Here is a 19,114-nt window from a genome sequence, read left to right as displayed (position 1 = left end):
ATTGTTCAGGATCAACCCAGAGTTTTAGTATCTTCTGGGGTTTCTAGAAGTTAATAGTCATGGTTTCATATGTGCCCTTTTAAAAAGCTGAGCCTTCTGAAATGAAGACTTCCTAAAATGACAGATGTGGACATTATTGCGACAAACATTGCCTTTCCATGCTTTGAAATGCCAGGAAGACACAGGTGCTCTCTGAACAGGAATTCAAGCAGAAGCACACTAAATGCTGACCAGCACGTGGGTAGCTATGTGGTATAGGGACACTTTTTATGGATGCAGAGGATAAGATGGTGTAAAAGGAAAGTGAGCAACACAGCTATGGTAAAATAAAGATTAAAAAATCCAAATTATTACACTCAATTTAAAATTAAAGAAACAGTTAACTTTTCTTACCTTTAGGAAAGACTGAAAGAAACTGAAACTAGAATAAAATTTCCAAAACTGCTTTGCAAAAAAGGTCACCTGACACAGATGCTTCCACTTAACGGAACTTGTCAGCTACTCTGTATCATCAGGAATTCAGCACATCCAAGAACAAAATCATTACAACTCTTTAGTTCACATAGGAATAAGAGATAACACACTATACACCTTAACTGACCATGAAAAGATTGTTTTATTCCATGAAAATATTCTCAACAGAGAACACGATCTTAAACAAAGCATTTACCATTAAATCAACATGTGCACAAAAAGAGTAAAAATTACTGAAAAATTAAAGACTTCTTTTGGACGATTCACATGTTCAAAATTGAAGAATGATTTAAGAATGATTTAAACTGTGCAAGTACAAATGTCTGTCCTATTGTAATAACCCATGTACAGGTTGCACTATTTCACATGAAGGACCTTGCCTCCTACGGAAGCAAATCCTGCTTTGAGAAAAACAAACAGTAGCTTGAAAAGAACAGTTAGTCCTTACAAGAAAACCTTAAACTTTGCCCTCTGTGGCTGTCAGCCAAAAAAACACAAGCACTTCAGGCTTTGTACAGAGGACAAACACAGCCAGATCACATTTCCTCCTCACTGCTAACCTTTAAAATAAAAATAGCACTAGATTTTAAAACTACTTTATGTAGTCTGTCAGTATTGAATAATGTCACATTATATAAATAACCCTGTAAAGAGATTCAAAGTCTAAACTTTATAGTTACTAGCCTCAAAGGTAATACACTATATGTCAGCTGTGAAACAGGGGTGTACTTGATCTTATGAAGGCATTAACTTCCACACAATTGTCATTCAGCTTTAGTATAACTGGTAGTACGATTCAAATAACACTGGGGAAAAATTATTAAAGCAGTCACACAGCTTCTAAAATATTGCTTAAAATCCAATTAATACACAGACCATTTCACGTTGTCTTCCCTCAAAACAGTAACGAACAAAATTAATGAAGCTTCTGTAGTACAAATACCTCCCCCCACCAACCCATGCCCATCTCCCTATTAAACACCACTAAGAAATTAGTTAAGATACAAGTCATTAACAGAATCACAAATGCGAGGCAGGACAACATGAGCAACAGGGGCACTAAAGACAATTATATTTACAAGTATAAACATACAGAAATTTCCATTTTACAAGTAAAAGTGCACATAGATCATTACAAAGTTTCACTAAATTGTATCTGGTTCAAACAAAAGCATCACTTGGAAACAGACTATCGTTGTAATAATCAAATAAGAACATGGTCACCCCAAATTAAAACACAATGGGGGGGTCCATAAAACTTCTCATAAAAACACTGAGTAAAGTAAAATGGACTTGGACATTTCTTTAGCTTGATGCATAAATTTGAAGATGCACCATCCAACATGGTAGAGCTCTAAAAGCCACCTACCAAGGCTACATCGGCATCCGCAGCAGCGCTGCCGAGTTAAAGGAGGTCGCACTGAGCTGACACATAAAGCCCTTTGTGGGATACTGTAGCGGTAGTGTTGGCAATCAACAGATTTAGGCACTCTAGTTTAAGGCAGCATTTGAATGGAAGCAGCTGACTTCTGACAACAGTTCTTTGTCTTGAGGTGGTGAGTATCTTGTGTGTTTATTATGCCAGGATTTCAGTGCTGACTATAGATTCTTCTCAGACTGAGGTGAAGATGTATCACGTTTCAGAGTTCTTTCAACTGGGCTGTAGGCTAGAGCAGAGATGTTTTCTTTTTCTTATCATAAATACTTCAGGTTCACAAACTACTTCTTCATAATGCCAAAACTGGAATGTTTGCAGTGGGGAAGTTATAGCAGCGTACACGAATACTAGGATGGAAACATTAGTGCTGGAGATGTCTGACAAAGTGACTCGCACTACAAATGTAAAACAAAACAAAGACTTTGACAAGAACAAGGGATTATAAAGACATGCCTGAAAAATCTAGCCCAATCGCTCGAGACATGCAACAGGATGTTAAGCAAGCACAGAGGTGGCGCAGGCAGACGCTGACAAATGGCAAGGGTTCTAACAGACAACGGGTCTAAAAGCCAATTAAAACAGAGCTGGGATAGACGGTCCTGTTGGGACAGCCAAATGTAAGACAAATGTCGTGACAGCTCTGCATTCTTTCTGATTTAGACATCAGTAAAAGAAATGGAAAAAAAGTTAGCCACTTTGGGCTTTTTTCCCTTTATGTGAATAATTGTGAATGAAGAATTTAAGGACTCGTATTACAATGATTCTTTAAAACAATGTATGGAAATGATAATGAAGTTAGTAAAAAAAAAAAAAGTCTGCATGCACTCATGCAACTTGCTTCTCTCTCTCTCTGTTTGAGCCTGACAACTCTAATACCCTCCCCCCTAAAAGCAGCTGCATGTAACCTCCTTCAACATCTTGCCCATTTCCTCAGAAACCCTCTTCAGGAACCTGTAGTCCAGGAGGAAAAAGAAAAGAACAATTACTGAAGACCTTTGGTAAGACCAAAAGGGATGTTCAGTTTAAAGTGTCTGTCCCAAATGTCTAAAATCATTTTAATAGTCAGCTATGTGAGAACACCAGAAAAATCTGGACATGAGCAAAATTAAGGACCAGTCTCTCAATTGCTTCCTCACTTCACTTCCCCACACGACCAGCACTGCACAATCCTAATTATGTAGTATTTTCTAACAAATGCTTATTGAACTTAATTGGAAAAAATAATTTTGAATTGATGATTGAGCTAAAATGAGAAAATGTCCTAAATGGTGATACAGATATAGTCCTGCAACCCAGTTAGTCAAAAAAGTTTCTTCTTTTCAAGGCAAAATTTGCCAGAACTTCCCTTCAAGATTTCCTCTCGGTTTATTTAGAATCTATTTTTCCTATGTATAATTGCTAAATGCTAAATATCACGAAAGTGGCTATTTCCCAAAAGACATTTTCAAGATAAAAAAAATACAAGTGGTAATCTGGAAGGAAGTCTGTACGTCATTGAAAATTACTAGTATACTAGATGAAAATATTTTCAGGTCTCAAAAAAAACCCATTTTATTCATATAAGAGCTAGACCAGGTTGACTTATTTTACAGGTCTCTCGATTAGCCTACTACTAAAATAGATTTATGTTCGAGGTGTTTGTTTTCTTCAAGAAACCAAAGCTAAGAATAGGGAGAAAAATGAAAATAATTGTATTTCCTTTTTCAATTAGCGAACTGTTACTTTTCTTCCTGGAAACTGTAGCTACAAAAATTCAAACTCCTAGGCCAAACCACTCTTTTGGGAGTTAGCTTTCAGAGCAGTTTTACTTATTTGAATTCACTTACAGTCACTGTGTTTTCTGAAGCAAATTGTGTGTGTTGAGGGAGAAGAGCTTCCTATATCTGGATTCCTGCCCAACAGATCAAATTCTATGATTTATAAGGCAGAAAAACACAAATCTTTCACAGAGACTTAAGCAGGACATAAAGCAAAAGGCATCAATTAAGCTTCACACCGACGTCACTCAAATGGTAAAACATCAAGAGAACAGCTTCTTGTGGTAATATTCACATCTTTTAAGATCGAGCCTACACTCAGCTCACATAGTGAACAACGTATCTTGGATGCCTTTAAGTTTTCTTATGTTTTCCCACCCGTTGAGTGTGTTTCCGTTTTGTGTTATCATTCCTATGTCATACACGTCACAAAGCTGCCTGGTTAGTTTAGATGTAAGTTACTGCACCTTTACTGTTTTTCTCTAGAGTTACATCTATGTATGATGTGGGAACGTAGCCTTCTTCACCGTTCTGTCTCCGAGCTCTTGTCCATCCATCACCTTTGTCTTCCTCAATAATGTATAGAACTTCACCTTCTTTCATTGCCAGGGTACCTTCATTATGTCCTAAATGAGAGTTTTCATAGCACAAGCATAATTAAGTGATAATTTCAAATAAATGTTACAAATACAACACAAAAAACATGAAACCCTACCAGATTTCAATGTACCTAGAACCAAGAGCCCATTGACTCTATAGACACTATAGAGCAACAGCTCTATAATGCTTTTGTAGTTTACCCAACACTTTCACATACATTACGTCACTGGAAATGCATAACCACCCCAGGAAACTGGCATTAATATCACTCCCTATGTAAAAGATGAAGTATCTGAGCTACAGTGACATTATATGACTTGACAGGATACTCTCTTATTTCACTACTTCAGCTCTTTTCACAAATTTGAGTGGTGTTGCTATCTAGAAAATTCATGAGATGTGGATCAGGAAAATATTTCTAGACTGTGGGAGGGTGGGAATAAAGAAGAAAAGAATATAGTTTGGAGAGGGAATAGAGAAAAACACAGGTTCAACTCTGGTGATGGTGGATAGTCAAAACCGCAAAGCACAAACTCTTTCTTCGAAATCTCATCGGACTCAGGGCTATCTTTCTTCTCCACTGCCAACCACTTCCAACCTGATTAGCAGTAACAGTTTTCACAAATGAATCTTCATTTAACATATGCTAAATTCTCTAGATAACATTATAGCAAGATCTTATTTAATACTATTTTCTCAGAATGAGGAGTAACTAAAAACTTAACTTTAAAACCAACACAATGGATGGATGGAGAAGGTCCTTAAATCATATACCATTTTATAACAAATGATTTGTAAAAGTGTTACTCTGCTCCTCTGTGAATTGAGGAAAAGGATTTTTCACAGTCCAAGAGAGGAAGGGCAACAAAAAATCTGCGAGAACCACAATGTCTTCAACCATCACAGCGGAAGGCAGTCAGAAGTGACAACATTCTCTCCTTCTCTCACTTGAAAACACGGCCTATAGAGTCTGGATATAGTAGGGACATTCAACTATGCCATGTACCTTGTACCTGGTCTCTCAACAACAGCAAGTCACAAGGAAGAGCTTCAAGTGGCATCTACCAGCTTCCACTTCCTAGGTTGAGCTACATGCTCAAGCCGCTTCAACTATGATGAGTATACGTAGTATTAGTAAGATCTCTGGGGGCAATTAAATTCTGTATTGACCAAAGCTGATAACTAAAATTTGTACTAGGATGCTGATAACACAATTTTCTTTCAGTGTCACGCACAGAAGAAAAACCTCTATTTGCAATACAGTTAAAACAAAAATATTCATACTAATGAGCTGGGATTACAATTTGCTGACAATGAATTATATAACTAAGGACACTAAAGTGCATGATTCAATGCACGTAGACTTTAAGGAACCAGTTTTATCAAATACAAAAGAAAATCATACCATCAAAAGGGTAGATAGCTTTGCAGTGTCCAATAGCAGGCAAGGGATCATCGTCTTCAAATTCATCATCAAACTCATTGTGGTGACCATGTTGTTGGGGTGGCCCACGGACTTCTTGGTTTGCATCATCAGTGTAACTTCCCTCGGGACTATAAAACATAAAAGTATACCTCATCAAGTATCACAAACATGGGAACTTTTTATGCTATCTACAAGTTGAACTCCTCAGAATCAATTCCGAGAACTAATGACACATTTATTTTCTTAAATCTTGATGACACTCATAAATTGCTGGTAATACAAAATGCTTCTCTGTTGAATTTCCTGAAATTAAAAAATTACAATGTTCTAGGCATACGGCATGCATTCAATAAATATGTCTCCCTATCACTGGGTCCAGAGATAAAATGGGAGAAATGTAGGGGTCACTCGTCTTTCATCATCCCAGATTTATCACCTCCTCTTTTGGCAAAAGAACCTTAAAATTCCATAGTGGACCCACCCAGACCCATGTTCAGTTCCCAGGCTTCAGGCAGAGTTTTGTCCTGGCTCCAGAGGGCCCATCTCAGCACAGCACTTGTATGGTCAGAGTGAACAGTTCACAAGTAGGCTTATAACCTGATCAAGTGGAATAGATTCACAGAGACTTTTCTTTAGGACGGAAGAGAAGCTCCCTCCCTGCCTTCTCCCCTGGACTTGAACCTGGAGAAATATGAGACCACAACTTTGGAAGATCATTCTATGAAGCCCTCAAATGAAGCCAACATAGTGGAAGGCAGAACTGTGAGGTGGAGAGAAAGTTCTATTGAGTTTCTAGATCAAGCTCTCCCTAAAGCAAGACAATAAAATCCCTTCTTAGTTTAAGCCAGTAGGGATAGAGTAAAAGCAAAAAGATTTCTAATAAAGTTAACTTCCAATTAATCATGCTAACAAGGAAGTTAATAAAACTCAGAAAATTCAAAAGAGCAGGTAATCCAAAGGTTTTTTTTTCTTTAAAATATTTTTAAAGACAGAAAAATGTTAATTTTGCTAAAGAATCAAATGACTGAATAAGATAATGGGAAAATCGGTATGATTAGAAATTAAAAGCACTTTCAGTATGCCTAGAAGCCATGTTCTTAAATAACACAAACCAGAGATTAGATTACTTTAATCTAGGTTTTACCTAATAATAAAAACCAGTATATTTGTATCTCTTGATATACTAAAGATAGGTACTCTTTCAAAAAGTGATAACATAAGAAAAGAGAAGGAAGAACTAACATTTGTCAAGCACATACTATTCCGAGGTATTTTACTACGAGGTGCTTTATGTACATTATTTCATTTACTACTAATAACCCTGTATGAGAGGTATTTTAATCTCTATTTTATACTTTAAGAAACTGAGGCACAGAGATTATTAAAAATGAACTTATTCAAATTACATTGCAATTAAGTAGTAAACCAAAATTTGACACTAGATCTCTCAAAGTCTCTCTAAGGAATATCTTAATTTGTTAGATGTTAGTGGGGGAGGGGGAAGACATATACACAGAGGGGGAAATGTCACAAATGGTATGGAAACTTAGCAAAATGCCTTTTAGAAGCTCTGATTCAAACAAACAATACAGATTTCTTTTTTCCTTCACAAAATTTGGGCAACTTAACAGTTAAATTCTTCCTTGGCATAAGCCACCCAACTCCCAACTAAACGTTGGAATCTTCCCAGCTCGGAGGAGCCTATGCCTCCAGACTGTAGCTCCATGAATTTTCTGTTCCTACCTCTGTTTTTGGATGCATGACAATCTAGAACAGACCGTCAATAGGAAATTTCGTATTTTACCTGTAGCTACTACAAAGAAACAGAAAATCATTTAGGGTCATAAGACTAATATTATTAAAAGCCAAACCTGTTAAATCAGGGAAGAAGTGTATGAAGTTTAGGACAAAAAGGTGAGAAAACTTTGAGGGAAAAGAAGAAATACAAATAGAATGCAAAAAGTGACCTTTCTCGTCCCTGTGTTACAAGATGATTTATGTCACTGCTATGTCTTCTGTCTCCTCTCCCACCTGTTTTGCCTTCAACTTCAGAGAGCCAAGCCTTAGGAAAAAAATAAGTAAAACTGAGCTCAATAAATATTTGCAAAAGCTCTTGAGATAGTCTACATTTAATATGTGCTTTAAGTTTTCATAATTATGTAATTCTTAGAGAAGAGAAACCTTTATTCCAGTTTGATCAATGATCAACTTTACAGCTGGTAAGAAAGGCATGTTTAGTTTTACATAGTTTTAATTAGGAAAACTTGAATGAGGAACTAATCCCAAAGATTATATACCATAATGATTCCTTTTAGATCATAAACCCTAAAATTAAATAAAAATTTGAAGACGAAATTGTAGCAAAAACCAATCCATCATAATGAAGTTTGTAAAACTGATTTTACCTTAGACAACTGCAAAACAACAAACCTACCTCATTCTTGTGGATTTCCATTCGCAGGCGGTCAATGTTATTCATGGTCTCTGCTAATTTAGGCTGCAAACTCCCTGGATCCCCCATTTGTGGATTTTTCTCATACACATCTTTCATTTTGTTGAGCGCTTCTCTGGAAATGGGAAGGAAGTCACAGAATTAAATATTCACTTTATATGTTCCCAGATAGAAGAGTTTCATTTAATTCTGGGGACTCTCATGTAGCCTAATCTTAAAAGAGTCCTATTTCTTTAAATTTAGTCAAACGTTACCTGCTTAAAGATAATCTGCATAAAAATGATAATGTATACAGAGTTAGTAATATATGAAGACAAGTCTTTTCTCACAGCATCTTTGTCCTCCCACTCAACCATGACAGAAACAGGAATGCCATCTTTCACTTGCCCCTCTCTCAGTTCATTCACCTATCTCTTCTTCATTTCTCTAATCACATCACTGCTGGTTATACCTCAATCAGCACTCCGTGACTCCCTCTAACATCTGACATTATTGACTAACACTCTAATAGTTTTTCCATCTTAATTTTCTGGAGGTTACATTTCCTTTTCCCTTATCACCTCTACAGTCTCATCTCTTTCCCTGAATCCTTCTTTACCTCTGCTCAAATTTTAAATGTGTGTTATATAAAATGACAAAAGGTTTCTTCTCACCTCATCCTACACTCATTTTTGAGAATGATCTTTTTTCTAGTTTTATTGAGATATAATTGACTCTCATTATCTTCAGAGGATACTCAAATATCTCCAGTCTTCTTTCTTTCCTAAGTTCTAGACACCCTGAACAAGTATCTTTTTGTGGTCTGTCTAGTGCTGTGTTTTTTTTTAATTTTGTGCTCTTTGTTGATTTTTCTTTTTAAAATAAGCCCTTAAGTGTAGTGAAGTATCGTCTAGTGTTTCTAAGGGCAAGAAGGGTGTGAGGTGCCTTATGGAGAAAATACATGTAGTTAGATAGGCTTTGTTCATGCACTGAGTTACAGTGCTATTGGCCCTGAGTCAAAGTTAATGAATCAACAATATATATTAAATTGTCTTCAAACAGAAACACACATAAAACAAGGTCAAAATCTGGGCACCTGGGTGGCTCAGTGGGTTAAGCATCCAACTCTTGATTTCAGCTCAGGTCATGATCTCAGGGTCCTGGGATCAAGCCCTGTGTTGGGCTCCATGCTCAGCCGGGAGTCTGCTTGAGATTTCTCTCTCCCTCCCCCTCGGCCCCTCCCCCCAACTCATTCTCTCAAATAAATAAAATCTTAAAAAAAAAAAAAAAGGTTATAATCAATCAGTTGATGAAAATGTGACCAGAGGCTAAATGGAGCCTAAACCTGTATTTTCCATTTTAGTATTCACTAATTCGGTGTTCACAGTGACTTTACAGAACATCACTACAAATAATGAGAATCGACTACATTATAATATTTAAGATTAAACATCCTATCATACCTGATGTACAATTCTTAAGATCAAAATTTCAATCACTTCTACACCTGAAACTAAAGTGACATTGTGTGTCAACTATACTTCAATAACAAGAAAAACAAAACAAAACACTAAATCTGGAATAAAACTGCCTGAGCTGCGAAAAAAACAAACACAAACCCCCAAAAAACCTTCAATCACTGATGCTATAGTTTAAGCTCCAATTTTATCTTCACTATAAAAGCAGATAGTAAGGCACCAATTCACTGTAATAACCCTTTGTTCATCATAACTATGCGTTCATGAAAACAAAATAGAACTAGAGGGAACTTTTTATAAAACTGAAAAAAAAATTACAGCTAAGAATCAATGAATCTGAAGCTGTTAAGTAATCAAGTATTGTCTGCCAACACATTTGCTGCAAACAAAATAATTAAGCTTTAGGTTTCTATTGAACTCAATTTATATATCGAAGCAAAATGAAATGTATCGAAGTATAAGAGACGGTTAGTGTTGGTGAAACTATTCTTGATAATGAATCATCAATCTATTTTGCAATATTATGGAAAGCATAAATATAGACTATTGGCATCCAACAGGTAAGCTGCAACCTAAGAAGCTAACATTTCTTTTTTATGTGTGACACAGCAACCATAAAATTTTTCAAAGTTTAGGAGTTTATTTTTCCCTCAAAAGATATTTCAATTAGGATATATGATTTTTAAACCTTTTATACATCACATTTAAACACATCATTCAAAGTTGACCCCTTAAGGAATAATATGGTAGAAAAGACTTAATGGAAAAATACTTTTGGTCTGATTCTTTTTGTAGTTCTCTGTTAAGTTCATCGATGCGCTGCTGCAGCTTTTTACGTCTCTGTTCTGGTGGAAGATGACTGAAATCTTCTAGTGCTGGGCCCTGAAAAGGGAATCTAAATTATTATAAAAGACATCTTCAGGAAATTTTATTTTTTAAATATACCCACTATAAAATAAAAATACATACCAATTTTAAGTTTACTTTCAAATTAGCCCCCAAACAACCCTTTTTAAGGAGAAATCTAAACAGATTATGTATGTTAATTAAAACTGTATTGAAGAAAGAGCTTGAATTCCAGTCAGTTTATAAAATCATGAAATAAGTAGAAATATAACCAGATAAAGAATATTGATAATGACCACTATCACATTATTTTCAGGTCTTGGCAGTTAAATAAATACATATGAACCTTCTTACAGCAACAACAACAAAATGGAAACACATAACATTTCTCACCTATACAAATTATTCTTTTATAGATAACATCACATTGCCAAATCAAATACTGCGAATGTTGACTGCAAATATGAGTTTATACAAATAAGCAACTTACCTCATGAAGATAATCTAATTGGTGAAATATATTATAATATTGCATAGTCTTTCAATGATTACATTTATTAAGCCACTCTTTAGAACCAAAACATACCTGATTATTACAAAATGTAGAACTATCCACTGTGTGAAATGTAAGTAAGCAATTATTCTAATAAGGAGTTTATTTTCAATTATCCTCTTGTATAACCTAATAATATCCTTCAGTTATTCCTGAAAGAAAGATAATATCCAAAAAAAGATGGGATCCTTCTTTAAGAAAGATGCTTGATGTTTGAAAATTTTTTAATGTTTTAATATACAAGAAACTACCATTTAAGAAAAAGTACTAGTATTTAGATGTAAACTTCTGATTCAAAATATGTCTTTCTCATCTTAAATGTTAATCAGGTCAGTCTTATTTATCTTATTAGAGCTTACACAACAGAGCCAATATTAGCAACTATTGATTCCATTTACTATAAACCCATATTTACATAAGTGTTTATACACTTCAAAAACTGATGACATTTTTCTTTTGGTGATTTTAGGAATATGCCAGTTCATTTTTTCAAGTATTGTTGAAATGAAACACATCCTTGCTCTTTGGACCACTTATGCCTATAACATATGCTAAGTAGCTTTTATTTCACTCTCTCTAAAAATGCTTCCCTGACTTTTAAAAAAACTCACTTTTAGGATGGAGCCATGATCAAAGGTAACATTTAATTAATAAACAATCTCCAGAATTATCCACAAGTTGCCTACACATTATGGATATTTAACAAGCTTGCCTTAAAAAAAGTAGGGCATCTTGTCTAAGTGGCTTTTGTTTTTAATCTACCAGGTAGCAGAAATAAGAATCTGTCAATCAACTAAATCTGACCTAAATAAATGAATGGCAGAATTTCCTATACAAGGTGCCTTTAAATTTAGTGGTCAATTATTAATGTAAGTTGTCAGATTTAATTTAATTTCAGGTACAGGTTTTGAAAACTATTATATATGCGCCAAAGATAAAACTTCATAATTTGTATTTTTAAGAGTATTTCTTAAAATTCTGAAAAACTATTTAATGAAACAAAGAAATATATTTCAACGTGGGTTTTCTGATAGTATTACAATAAACTCATAATTATCTATAAGTAAACCTTCCAGATTTCCACTTATCCCTAATTAAACTTTGTTCTCAAATTTATTAACAGTGGATACCTAGGCATTTCTGATATCCAATTTTGACATATTAATCTGTTCTTTTACAGAATATGAGAACACTATACTTCCTATGGATATAAAGACCTCTGAGCATTTAACAACTTTTCCTACTACAAGGAAAATAATTTCTAAAAGGCCAGACTGCAAGTCTGAAAGAAAGTAGTCTAAAAGAGAGTGGTCTATTTTCCAAAAAATAAGAAACTATGCAAGTACCCAAAGATATGGGGGTTAGGTCTTCACAATGTAGTTTCATTAATGTGTTTAAAATATATAAAGGACCATCACACACATACACACACACACACACACACACACACACACACAATATTTAGGTTATGTGTGCTTTTATTCCCATTCAGTAGGACAGAAGAAGAAAGCACTAACTCTCCAATGAAATCAGTAGGAAATTTTTCTTACTGTTTTGAAAATCTAATGATTCTTGTGATAAATTACAAATAGAAATTAATACAATCTTTTTAAAAGATGTTAAGAAAAATCATTTTTAATTTTCCTTCTGTAAAAATGTGAATTTTGTTCTATCATGTAACTTTTTAAAATAATGATTAACTATAATTTTATGATCTGTAACATGACAAGGACTCCACTCAATAACATTTAAGAACTTAATGGGTTGATTACAGTTAATCACATTATTTTTGAATTTTATGACATCAAGAAGTACTGGCATATATTGGACTATGGAACAAATTATAAAAAGAAAAGACGTATACAAGGTGAAAATGTGGGGTTGTACCTTACCACTTATTTTGAATTTTTAAAAAACAATATTTTGAGATTATTTAATGTTGGCACAGTACATAGATCAGCACATAAGGCTTACCATCTTCACCGACCACTGAATAGTTCAATGGAAAACAGAAAGAAATGGTAAATTATTCACATGAAATCATAATACAGAAGATACAGTAACTTATACTTTTTTGTTACAATATTAAAATAAATCATGAACATTTCACAATCCGAACAATTTTGCCAGAAAAACAATTTTAAGCACATTCTGGGGAAAGTAAATTACTTGCAAAAAAAAAAATACACTGACGATAATGGGCAGATATTTTCTAAATGCAACTAAAACTCAGAAGAAAATGGAAATCATTTGATCAATAATCATTTATTTTCTTCTTTAAAAGATAATTTTTTAGGGGCGCCTGGGTGGCTCAGTCGTTAAGCGTCTGCCTTCAGCCCAGGGCATGATCCCAGAGTCCTGGGATCGAGTCCCACATCAGGCTCCTCTGCTGGAAGCCTGCTTCTTCCTCTCCCACTCCCCCTGCTTGTGTTCCCTCTCTCGTTGGCTGCCTCTCTGTCAAATAAATAAAATCTTTTTTAAAAAAAGAAGTAAATAAAAAATAAAAGATAATTTTTTCAATAAGTGGATTCACTTATATAGCCCTTTATTCGCAAAATACTAATATTCAAAGAGCTGAATATAAAGATCTAATATTAGCCATTTAAAAGATATATGAAGTATTAAAAAATGAAAGGCTCTTCTCAATGCATTAAACAAAACACCACCACAGGAATTTTTATAGTTCAAAATACTATTTTGAATTTAAATATGTTAAGGGTAACATTTCTAAGTTTTTTTAAGAAAATGTACACACACATTAAAAATACATTATCAAAATAATAACTGAGTTACCCAGATTCAAGTTTCCCACACATATTTCCTAATCGACACAACTATATGGGGTCAATGTTGCTTTGAAGATACAGCTTCTATTTTTCAAATTTTATTCTGAAATCCATAGGCTCAATAAGCAACACTAAAAATATAATGGCAATTTTTAGAAAACTGGATAAAATCTCTTTCTGAAAATATGAAATGACATAGGCAGAGTGCTCTCATACAGTATATACACCACTAGTGTATGTGTGTGTGTGTGTGTGTGTGTGTGTGTCTCATACAGTATATACACCACTAGTGTATGTGTGTGTGTGTATGTATGTGTATATATATATATATAAAAATCCACATTAGGTGGGTTAGCAGGGCTCTGCAACTGGCATCGCATCTATCAAGCATTCCCAGTAAACACGTACGCACATATGTGCACGCTTACACACATGCATGCATGCGTGCGCGCGCACACACACACACATACACGCGCGCGCGCACCCCTTGTGACCCATAATACACCATACAGCTTTACAAAGTTAATCTTCACATTCATTGTGTTTGGTTCACAACCTCTAAAACTTATTTTTTCCTATTTTCTAAATCATGATGTTTTAGAGAAGGTGGGGAATGTCAGGTAGAATTTCACATAAAAATTTGAACTTCAATAAATAACTGACAAAAATATCTACCCCTTATCTCCAATGAATCAGCTATATATATTGATGATTATGATGATAAGAAAGATGACATTTACTATCCATTATCTTTCCAAATTAAGCTTAACATTCTTTAGACTGTCAGTAGTTTCAGGGAACAAAACCACAACTTATTTTGGTATCACAAAATTCCTGATAAAAAGACTAAAAGGATTAAATTTTAAAAAGATATTCATGATCTTCTTTAATGTTATTAATACCAAATAATACAGAGCACAAGAAACAAAATATGTGAAGTATTTGAATTTACCTTTTATACTTCTCCCCAGCTAAATAAAAATTATTTTTCCAGTTTCTATATTAGTATGTTTTAAAGAACACATGAAGATGATTATAAGTGAAGTATCAAATGTTTCAGTTTTTAGTTACTCTAGTTTCCTATCAATTAGAAAATTAAGTTATAATTCAATAACCTTAGATTTGGGGATATAAAAAACTCAAGTTCTTTGTAAAAATAACAGAAATATATTAAAATATTTTTAAGTAACTCATGTTCAATGCATAACTATCTTACTCTCATAAACAATTATTATGTACCTATAACTAGAAAATTTCACATACCCCCACACCTTAATAAATACACAAAGGAACTAAAAAGGAAATCAGGCCATTACAATTACTAGATGTACTTCATTTAAAGACAGGAAAATCCTGATAACTGTACTCTGAATAAATAAAAGCTTACAAATGACTCTAGGTTTTTCAGACCATGAATAATTTAAACAGAAAACATGGACTTACTATTGCTAGATAAATCTTCCCACCCAAAAAAGGATTACGCAGCAATCTCAAATGAAATAGTTATAGAGTAAAAATTGTTTCTATATGAAGTAGTTAATTTTGGTGTGCACCAAATACCCCATAATGGTTAGATCTTGATGTCACAGAAGGAAATTATACACCACCAGCCCTCAGAAAAGGTCTACTGGTCAAAAACATCAGTCCAATATAACATTTCTCACATCCTTAAAAAATATTAGAAACTATACATACCAGGTTTAACAGAAAAAGAAAGAAAGAAAAGAAAAGAAAAGAAAAGAAAAGAAAAGAAAAGAAAAGAAAAGAAAAGAAAAAAGAAAGGGAAAGGAAAGGAAAGGAAAGGAAAGGAAAGAAAAGAAAAGAAAAGAAAAGAAAAGAAAAGAAAAGAAAAGAAAAGAAAAGAAAAGAAAAGAAAAAAGAAAAGAAGAAATTATAGTTTTTTAGAAAAGCCAAAAATAGGTATTTAGGAAAAACAATGTAGCAAACATAGTTCAAAACAAGAGTTTCTGATTTGAACAGTACAACTCATCAGCTTTAAGAAACCTTAAGACTTATTTTGTAAGCTTAATGGACTGACATATAAATCCATGTTTAAAAAAAAAAAAACTGGCTTCTTAAAGCTTCTCTTCTTTTTGGATTTTTCTACATTGAGAAAATTCTTCAATGGCAGAAAAGTATCTCTACAGGTTAATTCTGAAACAGAATCTGATAAGCTACCAAATACCAATCAAAATGAAAAATTTCTCAATGCCAAGGTTGTAATAAACTTTCTTTTCTACTCTATGCTCTAATCCCCTAGAGTCAATTTATCATCATATTTTCTACCTTGCATATTGCTTTTTTCCTTTGGTATGATAATAACAAAAGGAAGAAGATTCTGGTCTCCGGGAACTGGGCCCCCCAGAACAATGTACTAATATTTAAAATTAAAGCAGTAAGTGTAAAAAAGGCAAATAATGACTAAGCAGATACTTCAAAGTTCTACAGTTTATAAAATTCCACCTATAAACTTATTCAGTAAGAATGAAGATGTCACATATTTAAAAATTTAAAGATGTCTCTCCAGGGCTCACAGTTTTAACTTCCTGAACTTTTTTTCACAGAACTAAATTTATTTCGTATCACTATAACTATACAGTATAGATTACTGTAACTGGGTCTGGTAGACTCAGTGCGTAAGATACATACACAATTACAAAACTATAGCTATAAATAGTAATTTTTCATGATTTATGTAACACGTAATATTAAGTCTAAATCATCATAAAGAATAAAGAGGGAATTCTACCCTCATAACTCAAGCAACAGAAATCCCAAATATGATTTCTTAAAAGTCCTTCACACAAGTGTTAAGGGGCTTTTACAAATGAATACAGGTACCTGTAGTGCTTGTAAATGTAATACAGACTCATTCCTAGCGACTTTTCAGAATGTCATTAATTACCTATGTCATCATTCACATGCAGAATTAGGTAAGATAGATATAAAAATATTCATGACATTATAGGAAAAACGGAAGTCCGAAAAGGGACACCATCCACTAGAACATGTCTGCTGCATTACTGACATCACTTTGGTTTGTCATATTGTTTTAATGAAAATGCAGAGAATAATGTAATCTTGCCCTAAGCAAATATATCTTGTTCTACATGTGGCGAAAAGAGAAACTCATCTGAAGCAATCTGTAGAAAAGGCTATAAAATGTAATAAAACCAGACAGGCTAGACAGAGAAGGAAAGAGAAGACACGAAAAATAAAGAAAGAAGGAAGACAGAGAGGAAGGGAGGAGGAGGGACAGTGGGGGGGGGAGTGGGCAGCAAGAACAAGAGGGAGCCCAACTACAGTGTACCACCATTAATGATTAGGTTTCTTATGGCGCTGATAGACTTGAGTTCTCACCTGTGGGCTTTCAAACCTATGTTTTTCATATGTCCAAATAAATGCTCAAATTTCATAAATTTATCTAAATTATGAGCTATGACTATTACAAGCACAACCTTAAAATCAAACATATACAAGAGAAATTAGCTTCACTAACATAATGGAATAACACTAATATTTATCAGTAGTATAATAGCTGTTGCTAAAAAATAGTTTAATATCTGCTTTTTACTATTCTAAAATTTTTCATTTACAAAGAATATCTTTAGTTTTAAGTAAACATCAAAGGCTGGCCAATTTTTTTTTTAAAGGAAAAATTCTGGTAAAAAATACTTTCGTTTTAGTTTAAGAACACAAATTCCATGTAAACATTACTCAATATCTAGTATTTTATAGGCTTTTTAATTTACAAAATACCTACTAATGTATTATCTTACTTTGATCTACAATCCTGATATTTAACATGTCTATCTTTAATTCTTTAAATACTGGAAACTGTTTTTATACTTCTAAAAATAGGGCAATTAAAATTGAACTTGATTTTTTATTGTCAACAAAATACTTTATAAATTGGCAGAAGTCATTATTAGTGACAAATTGTTGCATGAGTAACTCCAGTGACAAATTACTGAAAGTCTTAAAAATGTAAATACATTACAAGACAATGGTGGACATATGATTTCACATAAACAAAAAAAAATAGCTAATATGATTGTACCCAGCACCCTCTTTATAATACCATTCTTTTATGGTTGAGCATTTCAAATGTTATAAAGAGGAGTTGTTTTTAACTTGAGGGCAGCTATACTTAATTCTGTGGTGTTTTTAAACTACATATTTATAGGAGAGAGCCTTATAATGAGGGTGGAGAGTATTAAAAGCCACACTACACACACAATAGGCCATCATGCATTTTAACCCATTATTAAACTTACCCCTCTTTTGAGGCTTCTGAAAGAAGGAATTCTGGGCTTCCCTGTTTTTATTTCATTCATACAATAATGCACGGGCTCAATGGAGAATGTGAGAAACTGGGACCCATTAGGAGTACTGGATGTGAATAAACTAGTAGGGGTTAAGGGTGGGGACTGTGGCTAATATGGAAATAAAGAAAGGAATCAATAAGCCAAATGTGCATAGTTTTTTCCTAAATGAAAATTCTATTTTTGGCAACATACTTTTCACAAAATAAATCTCAAAGTTTTCTATAAAAATAAGAGAATTAACATAGTTTTGCCAAAACTGTCATTTTTAAAAAGTCAAATTTACTTTAAAAAATGTACCATTTCATTTGATCACTTTTTACAAGCTGACATTAAGAATATAGAGTACACAAATTATAATGTGAGAGAAAGCAATATGACCTACATAAAAAAAATTCTCTTCTGCTTTCTAGAATATTAGCACTACCTAACTGGTTATACTTAAACTGTACTTGTCAGAGATAAAGGTGGGAGCTACAGGTAAAGTTATCTAAATAGGTAATGTCTATTAAAATATTAAAATTGCAACTATTATCACAAATAAGCAAATTTCATTATGTTTGTGGTTTTTCTCTCAGACTTTTTCTATTTCCTCATTACACCTCATTTAAAAAAAAAATTCAGTAGTCCTTGTTTTTCTAAAGCTCTCCTATCTACTTTGATTTGACTTTAAAAAAAGTCTCACCTCTCAACTTCTCGCCTGGAAAATATTATTAAAAGCATGAATAATGCTTGAGTTAATTCTAAGTGCACTTCTAAAGATATTTATAGGTATATTATAATTTGAGTTAAATTTATCTACATTCTTATGTCAAGAACAGAAAAATGAATTACAATCATGTACTTTAATAGAGCATATCAGATTAAAAGTACATACCTATTCTCAAACTAGATACACTGTTATAATCACTTAACTGGTACGATTAAGCACTCATTTATTCCATTTGCTCATCTGCTGAGCTAGATTTATCTAACATATACAACACATCAAAAAATGGAT

The 19,114-nt window shown here is 33.5% G+C and overlaps 1 protein-coding gene across 3 annotated transcripts in view; it reads right to left on the bottom strand.

Annotated features, from left to right (window-relative positions):
* Positions 1–597: 597 nt before the first annotated feature.
* The window catches only part of FNBP1L (formin binding protein 1 like), a 99,394-nt gene continuing 80,877 nt past the window's right edge, over positions 598–19,114 (bottom strand). Inside the window, exons 10-17 of one of the 3 annotated variants that reach the window (XM_087866108.1) lie at positions 18,067–18,225; positions 12,978–12,992; positions 10,377–10,486; positions 8,130–8,262; positions 7,663–7,757; positions 5,675–5,823; positions 4,137–4,295; positions 598–2,141 (exon numbers count right to left, since the gene is read on the bottom strand). In XM_087866108.1, coding sequence (XP_087722234.1) covers positions 2,074–2,141; positions 4,137–4,295; positions 5,675–5,823; positions 7,663–7,757; positions 8,130–8,262; positions 10,377–10,486; positions 12,978–12,992; positions 18,067–18,225 — 888 coding nt within the window. In that variant the 3' untranslated portion in view covers positions 598–2,073. Of the gene's footprint in view, positions 4,296–5,674; positions 5,824–7,662; positions 7,758–8,129; positions 8,263–10,376; positions 10,487–12,977; positions 12,993–18,066; positions 18,226–19,114 lie in introns of all 3 variants that reach the window. The other 2 variants (XM_045801761.2, XM_045801760.2) reach the window with 2 other exon arrangements.

Source organism: Ursus americanus, chromosome 12, assembly GCF_024610735.1.
Source record: "Ursus americanus isolate L20-20 chromosome 12, mUrsAme1.1.p, whole genome shotgun sequence".
In the NCBI taxonomy this organism is placed as follows: domain Eukaryota; kingdom Metazoa; phylum Chordata; class Mammalia; order Carnivora; family Ursidae; genus Ursus; species Ursus americanus.
This window is presented reverse-complemented; position numbering and strand designations above follow the sequence as displayed.